The 17280-nt window shown below is 34.5% G+C and overlaps 2 protein-coding genes across 2 annotated transcripts in view; one reads left to right on the top strand and one right to left on the bottom strand.

The window, feature by feature from the left end:
• LOC127876541 (electron transfer flavoprotein-ubiquinone oxidoreductase, mitochondrial-like) overlaps nucleotides 1–5790 on the bottom strand; it is a 29703-nt gene extending 23913 nt beyond the window's left edge. The window contains exons 1-3 of the mRNA XM_052421846.1: nucleotides 5691–5790; nucleotides 1986–2105; nucleotides 1457–1609 (exon numbers count right to left, since the gene is read on the bottom strand). Of these exons, the coding sequence (XP_052277806.1) occupies nucleotides 1457–1609; nucleotides 1986–2105; nucleotides 5691–5733 (316 nt within the window). The 5' untranslated portion in view covers nucleotides 5734–5790. The remainder of the gene's footprint in view (nucleotides 1–1456; nucleotides 1610–1985; nucleotides 2106–5690) is intronic.
• Nucleotides 5750–16198, top strand: LOC127876563 (mediator of RNA polymerase II transcription subunit 7-A-like). The gene is made up of 3 exons (XM_052421887.1): nucleotides 5750–5845; nucleotides 13816–13939; nucleotides 15561–16198. Exons 2-3 carry the CDS (start codon nucleotides 13823–13825, stop codon nucleotides 16098–16100), a joined length of 657 nt encoding a protein of 218 aa, XP_052277847.1. The 5' UTR covers nucleotides 5750–5845; nucleotides 13816–13822; the 3' UTR covers nucleotides 16101–16198.
• The last annotated feature ends 1082 nt before the right edge of the window (nucleotides 16199–17280 follow it).

Raw genomic sequence — 17280 nt, 5'->3', positions numbered from 1 at the left:
AAATACCCAATGTACAATTGCCGATTACGCATAGGAACATAAAACTCTGCGTACCGAAACCCAATTGAAATTTCCGATTACGCATTTGTATTTTTCCTCTGCTTAACAAGTACATTTGTCCCGGAAATACCTGGGTCGAAAATACCCGGATTATTTCCGCTTTGTTCAAGCGCATTTAGGCTACTCTTCGGCACAATAATATGTATGGAAGAAAGCGTTTATGTAACTACATGTTATTGTTGTAAAAATGTCAAAACTGTGAGGCCATAAAAAGGGAAACATCATATTACAGGCACAAAAAAACTTAATTTTAAGTTCTTTAACCATGAGCAACACATAATCAGAAGCGGAAAATATAGTAAAACTAATTCTTGACAATTATGTGTCAGAGGCAAGGGCTTACATTGCTTACATTGTAAGAAAACTGGTGGAAAAAATCGTCAAACTTTTTTTTAAATCAAGACTGTATATTATGGATACATCTACACCATTACATAAGATCTCTGAAACTAATCAATTAAGAGTGGAACTTCAACCAGCTTATTCAGTTAAGCATTGGAGAATTTAAGACAATGAAAATACCAAATTTTAATACAAAAATACCCAATTGACAGTTAAAGTAGTGGGTACTGAATTTTGTTGTACCTAATTGAAAATGAAAATACCCAATTGAACTCAAAAGTAGTGGGTATTTACCCAATTACTCAGAAAAGTTATCTGGAGCTCTGCATTTGTATGCAAAGGTTACATTGCAAATATCAGCAAATGTGAATCACAAAAGCCTTAATCATTTCACAATGTATACTTACAACATAGTTATGTATACCATTAATTTCTCAACAAAACACTTAAGGTTTAATAACTTTAATAAACACATTGGATATTCTTAGCTTTTTCAAATATTTTGTAATGGTATTCTGCACCCAAAATCCAAATTTAAATAAAATACCAAAATAGGAAGGATTCTTAGACATTCCACATGTCATTTCCATAATCATTATTGCCATTTTCTCTGGACTATTTACCTAGCAAACCATGCAATAAATATTGAACAAGCAAGACATTTATAAATGCATAATATACAGTAAATGAGGTGCAAAAAGTAAAATAAAGAAAAAACTGAAAAATACTAATCTCTAGTTTTAATTTCTGTTAAAAATGATTTTTGTTTCAGTTTCGACTGTAAATTCCCAGTTTGAAGTATATACTCTGAAAGTTTTGAGTGATGTTCATTTTGCAAAGGGTTATCAGTGACAACACTTTCCGTTTTTTGGTATTTTTGTTGAAAGAAAGTCTCTTCTAAATGAATATCCAGTCTAGGCTGAAAGTTTTGTCCAGGATTACCGGTAGCCTCTGCAGACTGAAAAGGCTTATTTGGGACAGAACTTTATGCAATTTATGAATTTTAAGGGAAGTTTGACTAGCTACGGCAAGGTGTATATCAAAATGCACTCACCTAATTCCGCAGCTTTCTCCACAACACAGACCCTCATTTCTCGACCCTGCTCATTGGCCAACTGCTTGAGCCGACATGCAGCACTGAGACCAGCTGGCCCGCCACCAACTATCACTACATCTGCCTGGTCAGCAAAACGCTCCATGTTCACATCTAAACAGTTAAGACTTTTATGTTTAACCTTTTCCTGAACAGAAGCAAAATTGATATGAAAAATGAATATTTGCAACCAGCATAAAAACAGTACAACCTGTGAGTATCTTGCAGTCTTTTCAGGTTTATGATGTTCGCTGCTCATCCGTATCTACCTTAAGGTTTGGAAATGAAGGCCTTAAAACTTAAATCTAGTAAGAAAGGTCTCAAATTTAATTTGATTTTCTAGATACTGCAAATGCGCTAACAAGCGTACCTGAGAGGTAAAGGGACCTGGGTTTAACAACCATATAGAAATACTAAATCCTCAACAAAATAAAACTAGCAAATATTTAAAGAGGATTTACAAGATGATATTAAAATGAAACTACTGTACCTTTCCATCTTGGGTCCTGTTCTCTTGGGTTAACCGTGTAGTGTGTTGTTATTTTTGGAAAACTGGACTCTGGAAACTGTGATATACATCTGGCTTGGTATTGTGCAGCCAGACAACCAACTGTAATTTATCATGAGAGAAATTAAAACAATGAATGGTTTACCAATTTAAACACAATATCTCATAAAATTACATAATCACCCTACTCCCTTAGACCCCCACCATTCCCTTCTTCAATCTGATTTCATCATAATACATACAGGGCTATAGATAACAAGCGTTGTTGCATTATAAGGCAATTAAAATAACCAAAAACGTAATTAAATTCAAAATAAAGTGTACAAAAACGCAAATACAAATTTAAGAACGTAATCCCCGTAAAAAACCTTGCGTCACCAAACGCAATTATTACGAACACCGGGCGTATTTTTAAGACTGGTTATTTTAGTTACAAAAATGTATCGGATAGTTTATATGCCATCCTATAGAGAAAAGAAGGCAGTCTTTCCAACGGTTATCGATTACATTTGGGCTATTATTTTATTATTCGTAGACCCGTCCAATTCTACTTTAATTTTACAGGTATTCAACTGAAAATGACCCCAAAATGGGGTGCACCGCTTTGAACAGCCATATCTTCATCAATTGTGCAGCGATTTTTTAGAAATCTGTCTTATTCAACACAGAAATGAATGAACTTTGATAAGAAATTCAGTAAATGTTTGTTGATACCGTAATTACTCTATGTTTTCGGACACTTTAAGTTTTCGGACACCCCCTTTCTGAGCAAAAATAATTATTTTTTGTGACTTAATTTTTCGAACACACAAGTTTCCGTCCATAATTTATGTATCTATGTTTTCGGACAGTATATTTTACAGCGCTATTTTATCAAATTTCAGTCCTGTTTTCGATATCTTATGACACTTCCATCATGGGGTTTTACAACCAGATTAACATCAGGTGCATGCATGAGGGCAACAGACCATTACATTTGCGTTATTGGGTAAATAACCTTGTACACTGGTATTAAACAATGGTTTCGCCCGAACGCATAAGCGTTATGACAATTACCAAAGGTAGTGCCAATTTACAGTTCAATTATCTACCGCTATCAGAAATGAACAAACAAAGAATTCATAGTTTGCTTTTTAAATGCGTTGATAACAGGTTCATACAAGCGAGTATCCGTACACAATGACATGCTCATCTGTGAACTTGTTAGTCAAAGTACAACCTTGTAGTAACTTTCTTTTAAATAAAGTAAGCATTTAAAATTATTTAAAATGCAGTGCAAACATATATAACTGTAATTTATACTAAACGACTTGGTATTTTACAAGCGCATGCTATTACCTATAGTCGTTGATACAATTGACGCTTTTTTTGGACACTTCAACTTTCGACTCTCAGTTTTCGGACACCCTTATTTTGTGAATATTTTTCTTATCTAAGTTTTCGGACACGAAAAAAAATAAATTATTTTTAAGTGTCCGAAAACAAAGAGTAATTACGGTATGTACAGGTACCTTTTTGACTTCCATTTGTATAAATAATATAGTAACCGTAGTTGATTTTTATTAAATTATACGTCATTCCTTAAGATTACCCAATTGAGTTAAAAAACCGGGGGTGAAAAACCCCAATTGAGCTCAAAGGTAGGGGGTGAACATTTTTGCTAAACTCTATTGAATTTACAAAAACCCAATTGTTGTCAAAACAGGGGGTGAATTACCATATATACCCCAAAAGTTATCTATAGCCCTGTACATCAAAATTAATTTCAAGTTTCAATACATTGACTAAACTTTAACAGGGACAAAAGTTTTTCTAAATTATAGAAAACTATTTTTACTGAAAATCCATTAGATATGAAATATTAATACATGGAAATGATGCCACAATGACTGGGAATGCTTAAGTGCCATATTAACAAAAGAGCACCCTGTCCTTCTCTAATTTTTGATGGAGCATTGATAAATTACCAATTGCAGAAAAGATAAATATGGATATTCTGTACATAAATGTTTAACAGTTTTCAATTTTAATGGATGGGGCATATGCTAGTTCTGGCTACCATAACTTTAAATGTCGCTTTTTATGATTTTTGACAGGCGCGACTTTATAGTTATGGACCAACCCCATTATGAAAGTCAACCAGAAATTCCCGAAAAGTTGACAGTTAACAAAGCCCGGTCCAAAACAGCTTTTAAATGCAGTTATTGGCCCAAATCAACCACTTGATGGAAAGATTGACATTTTACACATTTAACTGATATATTCTTTCACAAAATACTATATTAAACATTTAAAATTTATCTATTCTGCTCTTACATATCGAGCAAAACAGTGATGTGACAGACTTTCTTGAAATGCGAATCTCCAGAGATTTCACGGTCATATGATGTTATTTCTATTTTTAGTAACATACCATGTGCTCAAGTGTTTTCAAATTCAGAATGACATTTCCCGGTATTTTAGATTATTCTGGCTTGTTTTGTAAACAAATTGTAGTGTAAATACAAACTCAAGGTAAATAGTATTTAAAACTACCTGATTCATGCTAAAATCAGTCTTATAATCCACCAGAAGTAAGTTGTTAATCTCAAAAAATAGATTTCAGAAAACAAAAGTAATGTTTACAATTTCAGCAATGAATGTCAAGGACGATCCGAAAGTATTCAAATGAAAACTTGTCACATGACAAAGTGACAATGGCGTCAAAATGGTGAATTTCAGACTGATGAGAGTTATTTTCATCTATTGTAAGATGCATTTGAAACATTTGAACCATAAAATATTCCCCGATGCAGTAATTTATATTCATTCACCAATATACGTAGAAATCTATCCAAGAAAATTACCTTTTTTGAATTATAGCGTGACATAAATATGTTACGGCTCTGGTTGACTTTCGATATGGGGTTGGCTTCAGCATACTGGTATGTCAATATTATATAAACTGTACGCTGAAGTTTCTTTAGCTAGGCATATGCATACTCCCGAGGAGGAGAGAATTTTCATGCACAATATCTTGAAAGGGGAATTCAAGAATATTTATGTTTTATTTAAAATAATGAATATCTACATATACATGTATGGCTTTAAATAGATAATGTTATAAAAAATTAATGACAGTTTTTGTTATAATTTTTGTATAGCTTTTAAATACTTAAAATTATTTAAATTAACATAAAATAATAATAAAATCAGATACATAATTTGATTACTGTATTTAATAAATAGTTTTTCTTTAATTTGGGGTATAATTAATAGTTTTGACTGGCAGGAGAGTAAGCACATAGGATAAAAGAAACTAGGCCCTTAAAACATATATCAAAGTGTAGGCTACATTTACATAACTCATTAACTGTAATAAAAAAGCTCTTTCAAATGAACAAAATAAACATATTTTTATTTGCAACATTTTAAGCACGTACAAATTTCCGTCTTGCATTACTGCAATTTAAATATTTTGATACATATGTTACAATATTTTCATACTTGTATTGTAACTATTCTTACGTAAACTTTTATAAAACATTCGTCGTTACAGATTGTGACATTGAATAAACATTGAGTTTTCTACCGATTTACAGCAATAAGTATACCAAACAAACTGTACAATACATAATTGGGTGAAGGTTTTAAAGTAAAGTCAATAAATCATAAATGTAAAGCAATTTCAATAACAATAGTAATCACTTGTTCGTCTGCATCGATGAACGTTCCGCAGTATTGTCGCCATTTTGAAAATATAAAAAACTTACACCACACAGTAATTTAGACTATATGTTAGCGGATTATTGTTCTCTCCCCTAGATATAAATTTGTGTTTCAGTGGTCTTTGCAATTCATTGGTAAGTATTCGCCTGCAAATTAAATGTGCATGACATAAGAAGTATTTGTATTTACAAGTAGTTGATTTTTTAGCGCAGAATGAATTAACATAACGTCATAAGCATGATTATTCAGTTGATTACTTTTTATTTGTGAAAGGTTCTAATAAAAATCATAGCCAAAGGCACAGGCAGCAGTATCATAAATTCCCCCCCCCCCCCCGGACCTTCCCCCCCCCCCCCCTCGAGCTTACCCCAGGGGTTCCAGATTGATAAATGTACACCTATTGTGTATGGTTTGACTTTTCAACAACGAATATTGACAAAAATACACAGTATGAAAAAATAACCCTCGTATATGTATTATATATACACAAGGTATGAAACGCACTATATGCCTATTGCTGAAAGATTGTGGAACACTGGACGTGACCTTTTTCACCGAAAACACACATGTTCCCATGCAGTTGCCGACAAAATGCAACTGGATTCGTTAAAGACAGTAAAAGCAACGAGATTACACTTCTAACCGATCTCCTACTCGGCTAATAACTTTAATATTCCTTTAAATTCGACTTTCTTGCTACATGTCTGTGTTTTGCTGTCATATTTTGTCAATTGAATGCTCGATTCTAAAACGCCATATCATTGGCCAACACAATGAGAACAACCAACCAGATGACGTGTTTTAAAATTAAAATGGTGTACATGTGTAGATGAAACACCGAATGACATATAGCGAGAAAGTCACATTTAATTGAATATTAAAGTTATTAGCCTAGAAGGAGATCGGTTAGTTGTGTAATCACGTTGCTTTTACTGTCTTTTAATGAATCCAGTTGTATTTTGTCGACAACTGCATGGGAACATGTGTGTTTTCGGTGAAAAAGGTCACGTCCAGTGTTCCACAATCTTTCAGCAATAGGCATATAGTACGTTTCATACCTTGTGTATATATAATACCTATAAGAGGGGTATTTTTTTAAACTGTTATTTTTTGTCAATATTCGTTGTTGGAAAGTTAAACCATACACAATAGGTGTACATTTAACAATCTGGAACCCCTGGGGTAAGATCGAGGGGGGGGGGGGGTATGGTCGGGGGGGGGGGGCAAATTTTTTTTATGATACTGCTGCCTGTGGCCAAAGGCACTTGGCAGTTCTTGAATTCTTTTAGCTTTATAACTTATAAGTACATACGTAAAGCCCAAAGTTCTTCCTGGTAAAGAACAAAACATGAAAAAAAGGGGTTACCGGGAGTTGCAACTTTTCAAGGCATTTTTCATATGAACTCTCTTCGTGGAATTCAGGCGGCATTTTAATTGGTAATATGAGTCACAACAAATATTTCCTGGCATAAACACATACAGATCATATATATGTCCCAAGTGTGCACATTAATGGGACTGTCAACTGCGATTGATAAAAAAAGAAAAGTTCTAAAATACCGTATTTTTTTACAATTATTAGTTTATATTGATTAAAATATCACAACTGGTATCAGGGGTTTTTCAGCACTGTCTGCGCCTCCGGAAAACAGAGGTGTTCCCAATGCAAACGGACCCGATCCCAAACCGAAATTATTTTTAAAAAATCCCAATTTTCCCCCCCAAAAAAAAAATTTTTTTTTTTTTTTTAGAAAGAAGTGTCTTATGACATGATTATTAGATTATTAATGTTCCAACTCGTCCAGCTGATGTGTATCATACCAACAAGCACTGCTGTGGTTGAGCGAGGATTCAGCACCATGAACCTGCTGTGCTCCCCATTACGCAGCACATTGACACAAACCAAACTTACTCATCTGATGCTTACCTGCATTGATGGTCAAAATAACAAATAAAAACACATTTATTTGTTACACCTCTGTCTTATTTAAGCATGATAAATTCACGATGTTTTCCCAAAATGAGCCGTTTCAGCGAAGCAAAAATTCCCAAAATGGACAATTTTGTCGATAAAAAATTCCCAATTTGGTCAGACTCCTTTTGCCAAAATAGGCAGAAAACCCCTGGGTATATTACATTACCTGAAAAAAGTTGTTAAGTTTTCATATTTTCAGTATATTCAGTAATAAATTTTACTGGGTAAAAGCTACAGTACACAAGCTACAAATAGTCCAAAATAAAATGGTTCGTTTTATTAACAATTCCCATAGTAGAACATCACTTGGTGTATCGAATTTTGAAGATCTTGGTTTATTGAACATTGAGCAAAGATACAAGCAACTTCGACTTAACCATATCCATAAGATTTTCTACAATAAATGCCCGAGCTATATGAAAGACAATTTTGTCAAATGTACAGATGTCCATCATTATGGGAATAGATCAAGATTAAATTTTTATGTACCTCAAGTTGATGGCTTTACTAGTTCTTCATTTTACTACAATGGTATTAAGGATTGGAATTCATTACCTGATAATATAAAGTCCATCAAATTGAAATTTACTTTTAAGAAACTTGTTAAGAAACATCTATTAAATGAAATGAAGGAAGATGAGAATTCCATGTATTTTTACTTTTAGATTTGTGTTATTTTATGAAATTGCTTATTTTTATGCTAATTTGTATGAGTCTGTGTATTATCATGTCAGCATTTGAAAGTCTCACTTTTTCAATGTGTAAAGAAATAATTTAAAGATCATGTCGTTTTTATCTTAAGAACTGAAACAAACTATATATTTATAGTCACTTATAGGACCTGTTTAACAAAATCCAGGGACCCCGTTGGAAATAAGCTTATTCATGTTTACATGTCTAGGCTTTACGGGTTATCCTGTGTATACATCATGTCATTATATTAGTTAGATCTGTGATAAAAGGCACCATTTACACTTGAAGTTACAATGTTAGCTATATTGTAGTTTTTGTATTTGTACTTAACATGTTACGATATTGTAATGCATTGATTATATTGAACTGTAAAATGCTTGACATGCATTCACAAATAAAAACCAACTAAAGGATATGTCTACCAGAAATAACGCAAATAGATTGATCATCATCGTCAGGTGGTAAACCCAAACAAATTGTGCATGCGTAGTGAATTGTCAGTGCTTCAGCTAGAAATAAATAGAGGAGCGCTGCGCCCCTCTAAAATTTGACCCCTTAAAAAGCGCCCCTCTATTTTTCTGTTAAATGCCCTTTTGGTGAGTTACCTTCTATCATAAGTTACCAAAATACGGTTACATTGTACTAAACTGTTGTAAATTGCACAATCTCACTGCGGGTTACGCATAATCTGTTAGGCTTAGATAGCTCAGTATCGATATTTTCGTCGCTGTATACACCCGTGTGTACCTCAAGAGAAAATGCCGCAGGGAAAAGAAATTACAATTGGTGTCACGTGCTGTCAGCCGTTGATGTCAAGCTGTTAGTGTTACCATTGCAGGGTGTTGAGCATGCAGGCATATTGTTTGTTGCATTTTGAGTAAACTAGACACCGTGAAGGCGCGAAAAATCTGATTGAACTGAATTTATTTATGGGCGCAAAGAATATATTGGACATCCCTACATAACAGGATCGCTATATAGCGAATCTGCTGTGTATTTAGGATGCAAATGGCGCTGTCAAGATTTTGTCTTAATTCTCAAGGCCAATTTAAATAATGATTAACATTCGGTCATGTAGGCTTGTTGAAAGTTATTTGATAACATCACGATTTTTATATTAATGCTCGAATGCGCATGTGCTTTTAATGCCATTTGAGATTATTGTCCCCTACCGGTTTCACCGGAGGGGACCTATGGTTTGCCCTCTGTGAGTCTGTCTGTCACACTTTTCTGGATCCTGCTATAACTTTAAAAGTTCTTCATATTTTTTTCATGAAACTTGAAACATTGATAGATGACAATATGGACATTATGCACATCATTTCATTTTGTTCCTACGTCAAAAATTCTGGTTGCTATGCCAACAAATAGACTAGAAATATTGCTGAAAATGGTGAAAATGACAAAAATTATATATATAAAATGATCAATCTACTTGCGTTATTTATAGTGTGTATATGGTTATGTCAACTATTTTGCGATGTACTTTCGATTTCACATCGCAAAATTGTATTACCGAATATACTGAAAATATTAACTTTTTTCAAGTAATGTAATATACCAGTCGTGATTATTTTAATCAATATAAACTTATAATTGTAAAAAATACGGTATTTTAAAACTTTTCTTTTTTTGTCAATCGCGGTTGACAGTCCCTTAAAAATAACATACATAATACGGTGTGGTTTCAGAATAATTGTATAATATTAAGGACATATCACTTTCTGAAATGGTCAGAAGTGGGTGGAGTAATGTCAAATAATAATTCCTCATATTAGCATTTTATATTAACTTAATAATTAAGTTTGGAATAATATGCAGAACTAAAATAACATATACTTCAGTGAAACATGAACCAGTTGCAATGAAATATTTCAAAAAGGGTAAATAATCACATGTTTTCACCTTATAAACCACTTCTTCTTGGGCGTTGTAAGTCCTTATTTTCTTTTTTTGTTCATAAATCCATTGACACCAGCTGGAACCTACACTTATGTAGAAGATAATGTTAGAGTGACGTCACTCATTGATTTTTATGCTCCCCCAATTTTTTTTGGGGGGAGCATATAGTCGCTGCTTCGTCTGTCCGTGCGTGTGTCCGTGCACAGTTTTTGTCCGGGCTATTTCTCAGCAATTAATGACCGGAATTCAATTAAACTTTATGGGAAGCTTCACTACCTAGAGGAGATGTGCATATTATCAGTCAGTTCTGGTCGGATGATTTTTCACAGAGTTATGTCCCTTTGAAAATTTCCATTAACTGTACATATAGTGCAATTCTTGTCTCCCCAACTACTAGACGTTTCCTTTTATCTGAATATATATTGCAATATTGTGACAAAAAACTTTGGGGAGCATCACCCGTCTCCGACGGTTTCTTGTTTAAATTTTATTTCTAATTTATTAATTATTTTTTTTTAAGCCCATCAACGAATATTGTGTAAAATATTTCAAAAAATAAAGTTAGAACATAAAAAATCAATGTTCCTTATAGCTATAGCAAAAATTTCAATGCTAGAATATATATCGTTTGGGGAAATTAAAATGGAATTAATTGTGCCACAAAAAAATATAAACAAGCATTTTGTATCTCTTTAAATCTACATTTGTATGTTACCATACCACATCAAGCATTGAAACTTGGCTATTGCTTATTCTATAAGGAACACTTATTTTTGTATGGGTTAACTTTATTATGCAAAATATTTTGCAAAATATTCATTGATTTTGAGTATTTATGTTACTTAAATAGCTCTAAAAAACTTTAAATGATTTTGTGAAACACTGGAGCTCGTTTTATGTCAAAATAGCATAAAATAAGTATCTTCTGAGTGTGTTGTTCACGATTTCTCTCCCTAGGAGCGCTAGTACAGTGTATGCTGTAAGAAAGCATTGTTTTATGTATAGCCATGCTTTTTTTGCAAAAATCAATTAAAATCAAAATCAAATTTTTGTTTTCATATTCAATCTAGATAGAGTTACTGCTTGAATGAATAACTGTTACAACTGTGGACAATTAACTATTTTACTATTAAAGTCATTTTTGAATTGTGATAGTTCTTTTTAGTTGAAAGTTTATATTTCAATACAGTTAAATAGTAGTGTGTTTAAGATTAAATTTTAATTAGGTGTTTCGGTATTTAAAAAAAAGTTTCAATAGACTAGTCAGTGTGGCGTACTTTAGGGGGTGGGGAGTCCGAGATGTGTGACAGTTTATGACAGGGGGAGGGAGGGGGGTAAAAATGGTCAAAAATGGCATGACATACATTATGGCGGCCCCTTGCTATAACTTTCAATTCATAACTTTTGGTTTAGCAACAGATTTTTTAGCATTTCTCCACAAAAGACACACACTTGGTGTTTGTTAGTGTATGTTTTACATTGATTGAACTCTATTTTATTGACAAATGTGAGACATATTATTGTAACATGGTTTTAACCTTTTCCATGAAGAACTTTGATCTGTATGTTTTTGTGTTCGTAAAAGCTCAAAGCATTCAAGAAGAACTACGGGTATATATATAAAACTGAGATCAATCAACTACTAATTTGTTCAAATCAAGTCCCTGGGGCCGAAATTGGCCTTTAGGCATTACCAATTATACCCCCATTACCATTGGTAATGGGGGCTATATAGGAGTCACTTTGTCAGTCTGTCTGTCGGGTCTGTCTGTCGGTCTGTCCCAAAATTTCATCCGATCTGCACCAAACTTGGTCACAAGTTGTATCTAGATGATGTCTAGGTCAGGTTTGAATATGGGTCATGCCGGGTCAAAAACTAGGTCACTGGGTCACTTAAACCGAAAGTTTGTCTGGACAATTACTATGTCATTTATTGTTAGATTTTAAAATGTCTTGGTACATTCGTTCACCATCATTGGACGGTGTGTCAAGCGAAAGAATTACGTCGATATCTCCAAGATCAAGGTCACACTTGGCGTTGCCCATAACTGAGCTTGTTCAGGCCATAACTTTGTCATTTATTGTGAGACTTTAAAATCATTTGGCACATTTGTTCACCATCATAGGACGGTGTGTCGCACAAAGAATTACATCAATATCTGCAAGGTCACGGTAACACTTTGAGTTCATAAGTAAAAAATGTCCATAAATGAGCTTGTCCGGGCCATAACTATGTTTATTGTGAGATTTAAAAAATCATTTGGCACATTTGTTCACCATCATTGGAGTTGTGTGGCCCGAAAGAATTACGTCGATATCTCCAAGGGTAAGATCACACTCTGAGTTCAAAGGTCAAAAATGGCCATAAATGAGCTTGTCCGGGCCATAACTATGTCGTTCATTGTGAGATTTTTAAATCATTTGGCACATTCGTTCAACATCATTGGACGGTGTGTCTCGCAAATTAATAACGTCAATATCTCCAAGGTCAAGGTCACACTTTGTGTTCAAAGGTCAAAAATATCCATAAATGAGCATGTCTGGGCCATAACTATGTCATTCATTGTGAGATTTTAAAATCATTTTGCACATTTGTTCACCATTAATGGAGGGTGTGTCGTGCTTAAGAATTACCTTGATATCGTCAAGGTCACACTTTGAGTACAAAGGTCAAAAATGGCCAAAAATGAGCTTGTCCGGGCCATAACTATGTCGTTTATTGTGAGATTTTAAAATCATTTGGCACATTTGTTCACCATCATTGGACGGTGTGTCGTGAGAAAGAATTATGTCGATATCTCCAAGGTCAAGGTCATACTTTGAGTTCAAAGGTCAAAAATGGCCATAAATGAGGTTGTCTTGGCCATAACTACGTTGTTCATTGTGAGATTTTAAAATTCAACGGTACATTTGTTCAAAATCATTGGACGGTGTGTCATGCGAAAGAATTACGTTGATATCTCCAAGGTCAAGGTCACACTTGGAGTTCAAATGTCAAAAATGGCCATAGATGAGCTTGTCTGGGCCATAACTATGTCATTCATTGTGAGATATAAAATTACTCGGTACATTAATTTTGTTCACAGTCATTGGACGGCGTGTCATGCGAAAGAATTCAAGAGTTCAAAGGTCAAAATGGCCATAAATGATCATGGCATAATAATTCTTAAAAATCACCATAAATTAGCGTCTCTTGTTTTGTGAAGACAGCATGCAAAATATTCTGTGTCAATGCAGCATGTGGGGGCATAAGTCACGTCTGTGATAAAGCTCTCGGTTTATTTTTGTTGTAGTAAATACTTAAAAAAATTCTTCAACTTTCTCAAACCATATCAAATTTGTGTCATACTGAGAGAAAAGAAAATCCGAAGTATAATGCAAATATAACAAAATCTGCACATAACAGTTAAGTTTTTACATGTCTCAGGTGAGCAACCTAGGGCCTTCAGGCCGCCTTGTTTTGACTTGTATTATAGATACGGTAATTTTGTAAGATATTGTAGCATACTGGCACATTATAGACATGTATTTCAGATACAAAATGACTGAGCCTCAGCAAGTGAGTGCCTACCCTCTGCCACCATTGCAATACATCAACCAATATACAGATGAGAATGTGAAGAGAGGGAGAGCACCTGCCCCACCCACACCCATTGAGGTATGGTTTGTAGAACATGTATTGGTGAGAGCTAGAATAGGATGCAAACCTGCATACATGTATATAAAACCTGGTTCATTATTTTAACAGAGCACATTGGAGGGAACTGCTGTTTATATATTATATAAAAGCCATATCTCCTTTAGTGAATTTACATACAATATTATATAATAATACAGTGTCATTTTTATGGATTTGGCATTTATTGATGCCAAGAGACAAATATCTATTCGCCTGTCATTTCGTTTGTGTGTCTGAAGGAGGTAATTCCAACATAATACTTTTAATATAACAAAAAATAATGCTCTCTACAAAGCTTTGATACTATCAACACCCCCACATAACCTTTGCATCATTTTGACCTTGACATTTGCGTACTTTTTCAAATTCAAAAGGTCTCTATTTTTGGTTAACACCATGCCTTTTCAACTTGCTCCCTACAAAGCTTTGATACTATCAACACCCCCACATCACCTTTGCATCATTTTGACCTGGAAATTTGCGTACTTTTTCAAATTCAAAAGGTCTCTATTTTTGGTTAACACCACGCCTTTTCAACTAAGATCAATAATGCTTCCTTCAAAGCTTTGATACTTGCATGGATGATGTCACCACAACTACCACACCTGACCTCATTTGACCTTGACATGAGTCTATTTTAGTACTTGCTCTAATTAAGAAAGTCAACATTCTTTGTACACTCCAATATGTCATGTTTAGTCTAACGTTAAAGGGACCTTATCACAAATTTTGGAATGCATTGAAGTTTGTCTTAAATGCTTAAAATTGATAAATGTAAACATTGGAATTTAATAGCAGGAAAAAATCCCAGAATAAACGTTAAAAAAGAAAAAAAGTAATCCTTCACTGGGCTCGAACCTCCAAACCTTTGAGTAAGTCTAGCAAATAAACCACATCCGTTTTCGTATAGTGACGGTTGTATTTTATACTTAATAGAATGTATAAGCAATCCTCGTAATGTCATCAAATATAAAGATAACAACAGAACTCTCCAAATTATTCAATCATTTCACATTAATTATTTAATTGTTTCACGTTTGTAAAGCTTTATAATTTTTCAGGTTTTTAAATCGTCAAATCTGAAACAATTTTTTTAATTTGTGTCAATTTACCAAAACGTGAAAAGGTTTTATACCATGTGCCACGAGCTTCGATACTTGCATGGATGATGTCTTTGAACATTTTCAACACACAAGCATCAACTGATTTCATTTTGGCCTTCACCTTGACTTAAGGACTTAAAATAATAAAAAAGGTTAAAGTTCATAATATATAATCCAAGTTGACCATTTGCTTAACATCAATACTTCTTACTAAAAACCTTTGATACTTCAACTCAGCACACCTAAATCACCTTACTTCATTTTGGCTGGAACATCGACCTGTGTTTGGACTTATTAAAGTGAGCCAATTAATCAGTATTAACTAGGCTGCCACCTTGAGCACCTGCATTTATTGAACACAGCATCTTGTTTCTTATTACAGAAAAAAATGATTGATTGTGCATAAACCTTATACAATTGGTAACGCTCAGGCTGAATTGTAGTTTTTGTCAGCTTCATCTGAACATTTTTTACTAATTGCATATTTCTTTCTGCAGGAATATACAACATTTGGCAATAGCTTCACAGCCAACGACCAGATCATCCGTACTTTAGAATCTCAGAACTTCAGGAGACTACATCCAACCATGTATGATCACAAGCGAGAACTGAAAAAACTTAACCACTCTATTCTGGCAAATTTTCTTGACATGCTGGACATTCTTATTAAGGCTCCGGAATCTGCAAAGCGACATGAAAAGCTTGAAGACATTAATCTCCTGTTTATTCACATGCATCATCTTATCAACGAGTTTCGCCCACATCAGGCTAGGGAGACCTTGAGAGTGATGATGGAGTTGCAGAAGAAGAAACGTGACGAGGTTACGGAGAAGTTCCAGGGCTATCTAGACAAGGTGAAAGAACTAATACAGTCTTGCGCGAACGCACTTCCAGACGACTTCAGTTTGGACTCAAAGGTGTTGGTTAAGAGCGAAATACTGACGTCAGAGTACGATGAGGCAGAACGGGTGAATGGGGCTGAAGGCTGTGACAAGCTGGACAGGATGATGTGTGACATTGTAGAGGGAATGGGTTAACATGGTGATCTAACCGAAGAAGTTTGGACAATCTTTCATTACTGTTGTGTATTGTTTGTTAACATGCATTAAAAACATGACCTGGCTTCAGCCTGAAATTGAGCTATTATTGATATTGACGATATTCCTATTTACAGAATGAATTGGTAAATATTCTTTAGCTTACCTCACCAAAGAATGCACATGGTGAGCTCTTGTGATCCCCTTTGCTCTGCCGTCAATAAAAGCTCTATAAACACTAAAGAGTCCACATTTATTTCTTATCTGAATTAAACTTTATCAGAATATTTGTCCCAATGATATCTCAACTGAGTTAAAAACTGGGTCATGGCGGGTAACTTGGTAAAATTATGTATATGTCACAATTGTTGCTTAATCACTATGAGACTTTTGACAAGAGTCAATACCAACTAGAGCTTTGTCACAGAAGTGACGAATACACCCACATGAAGAGCGGATGAAAAAAACTTGAAATAGGGAACACCATGCTGAATGTGTAAAACACAAGAAGTGACCGCCGTGACCTAGTATTTGGCCAAGCAGAGATCATCTAGATAAAACTTCTGACCAAGTTTGGTGATGAGGGGATGATAAGTACTTGAAATAGAGAGCGGACACCATACTGAATGTGTAAAATGCATTAAGTGACCCGTTGATCTATTTTCTTGGCCCCGCATGGCCTATGTTCCAACTTGGCCTAGAGATCATCTAGATAAAACTTCTGACCAAGTTTGGTGAAGATTGGATGAAATCTACTTGAATTAGAAGGCTGACAACATGCTGAATGTTTAAAACGCTCAAAGTGACCCCGTGACCTAGTTTTTGACCCGGCATGACCCATTTTAAAACTTTAACTTGACATCATCTAGATACAACTTCTGACTAAGTTTGGTGAAGATCAGATGAAAACTACTTTAATAAGAGAGCGGACACTTAATACAGACCGACCTATAGACAGACAGACAAGTTCACTCCTATATACCCCCTAAACTTCGCTTGTGGGGGTATAATTATGTTCCAATTGTTGTCCTTTGTTAACATTTACCTTGTTAACACTCTAGATGCCACATTTGTTGTCAAATCTATATGAAACATGGTCAGCCTGAGTTACTCGCAGGTTGATCTGGTTTTATGCTGTTTGCACATGGCCATTTTCCCTTTGCTTCTGAGTGGGAAAGGT

This window comes from Dreissena polymorpha, chromosome 4, assembly GCF_020536995.1.
Source record: "Dreissena polymorpha isolate Duluth1 chromosome 4, UMN_Dpol_1.0, whole genome shotgun sequence".
In the NCBI taxonomy this organism is placed as follows: domain Eukaryota; kingdom Metazoa; phylum Mollusca; class Bivalvia; order Myida; family Dreissenidae; genus Dreissena; species Dreissena polymorpha.
This window is presented reverse-complemented; position numbering and strand designations above follow the sequence as displayed.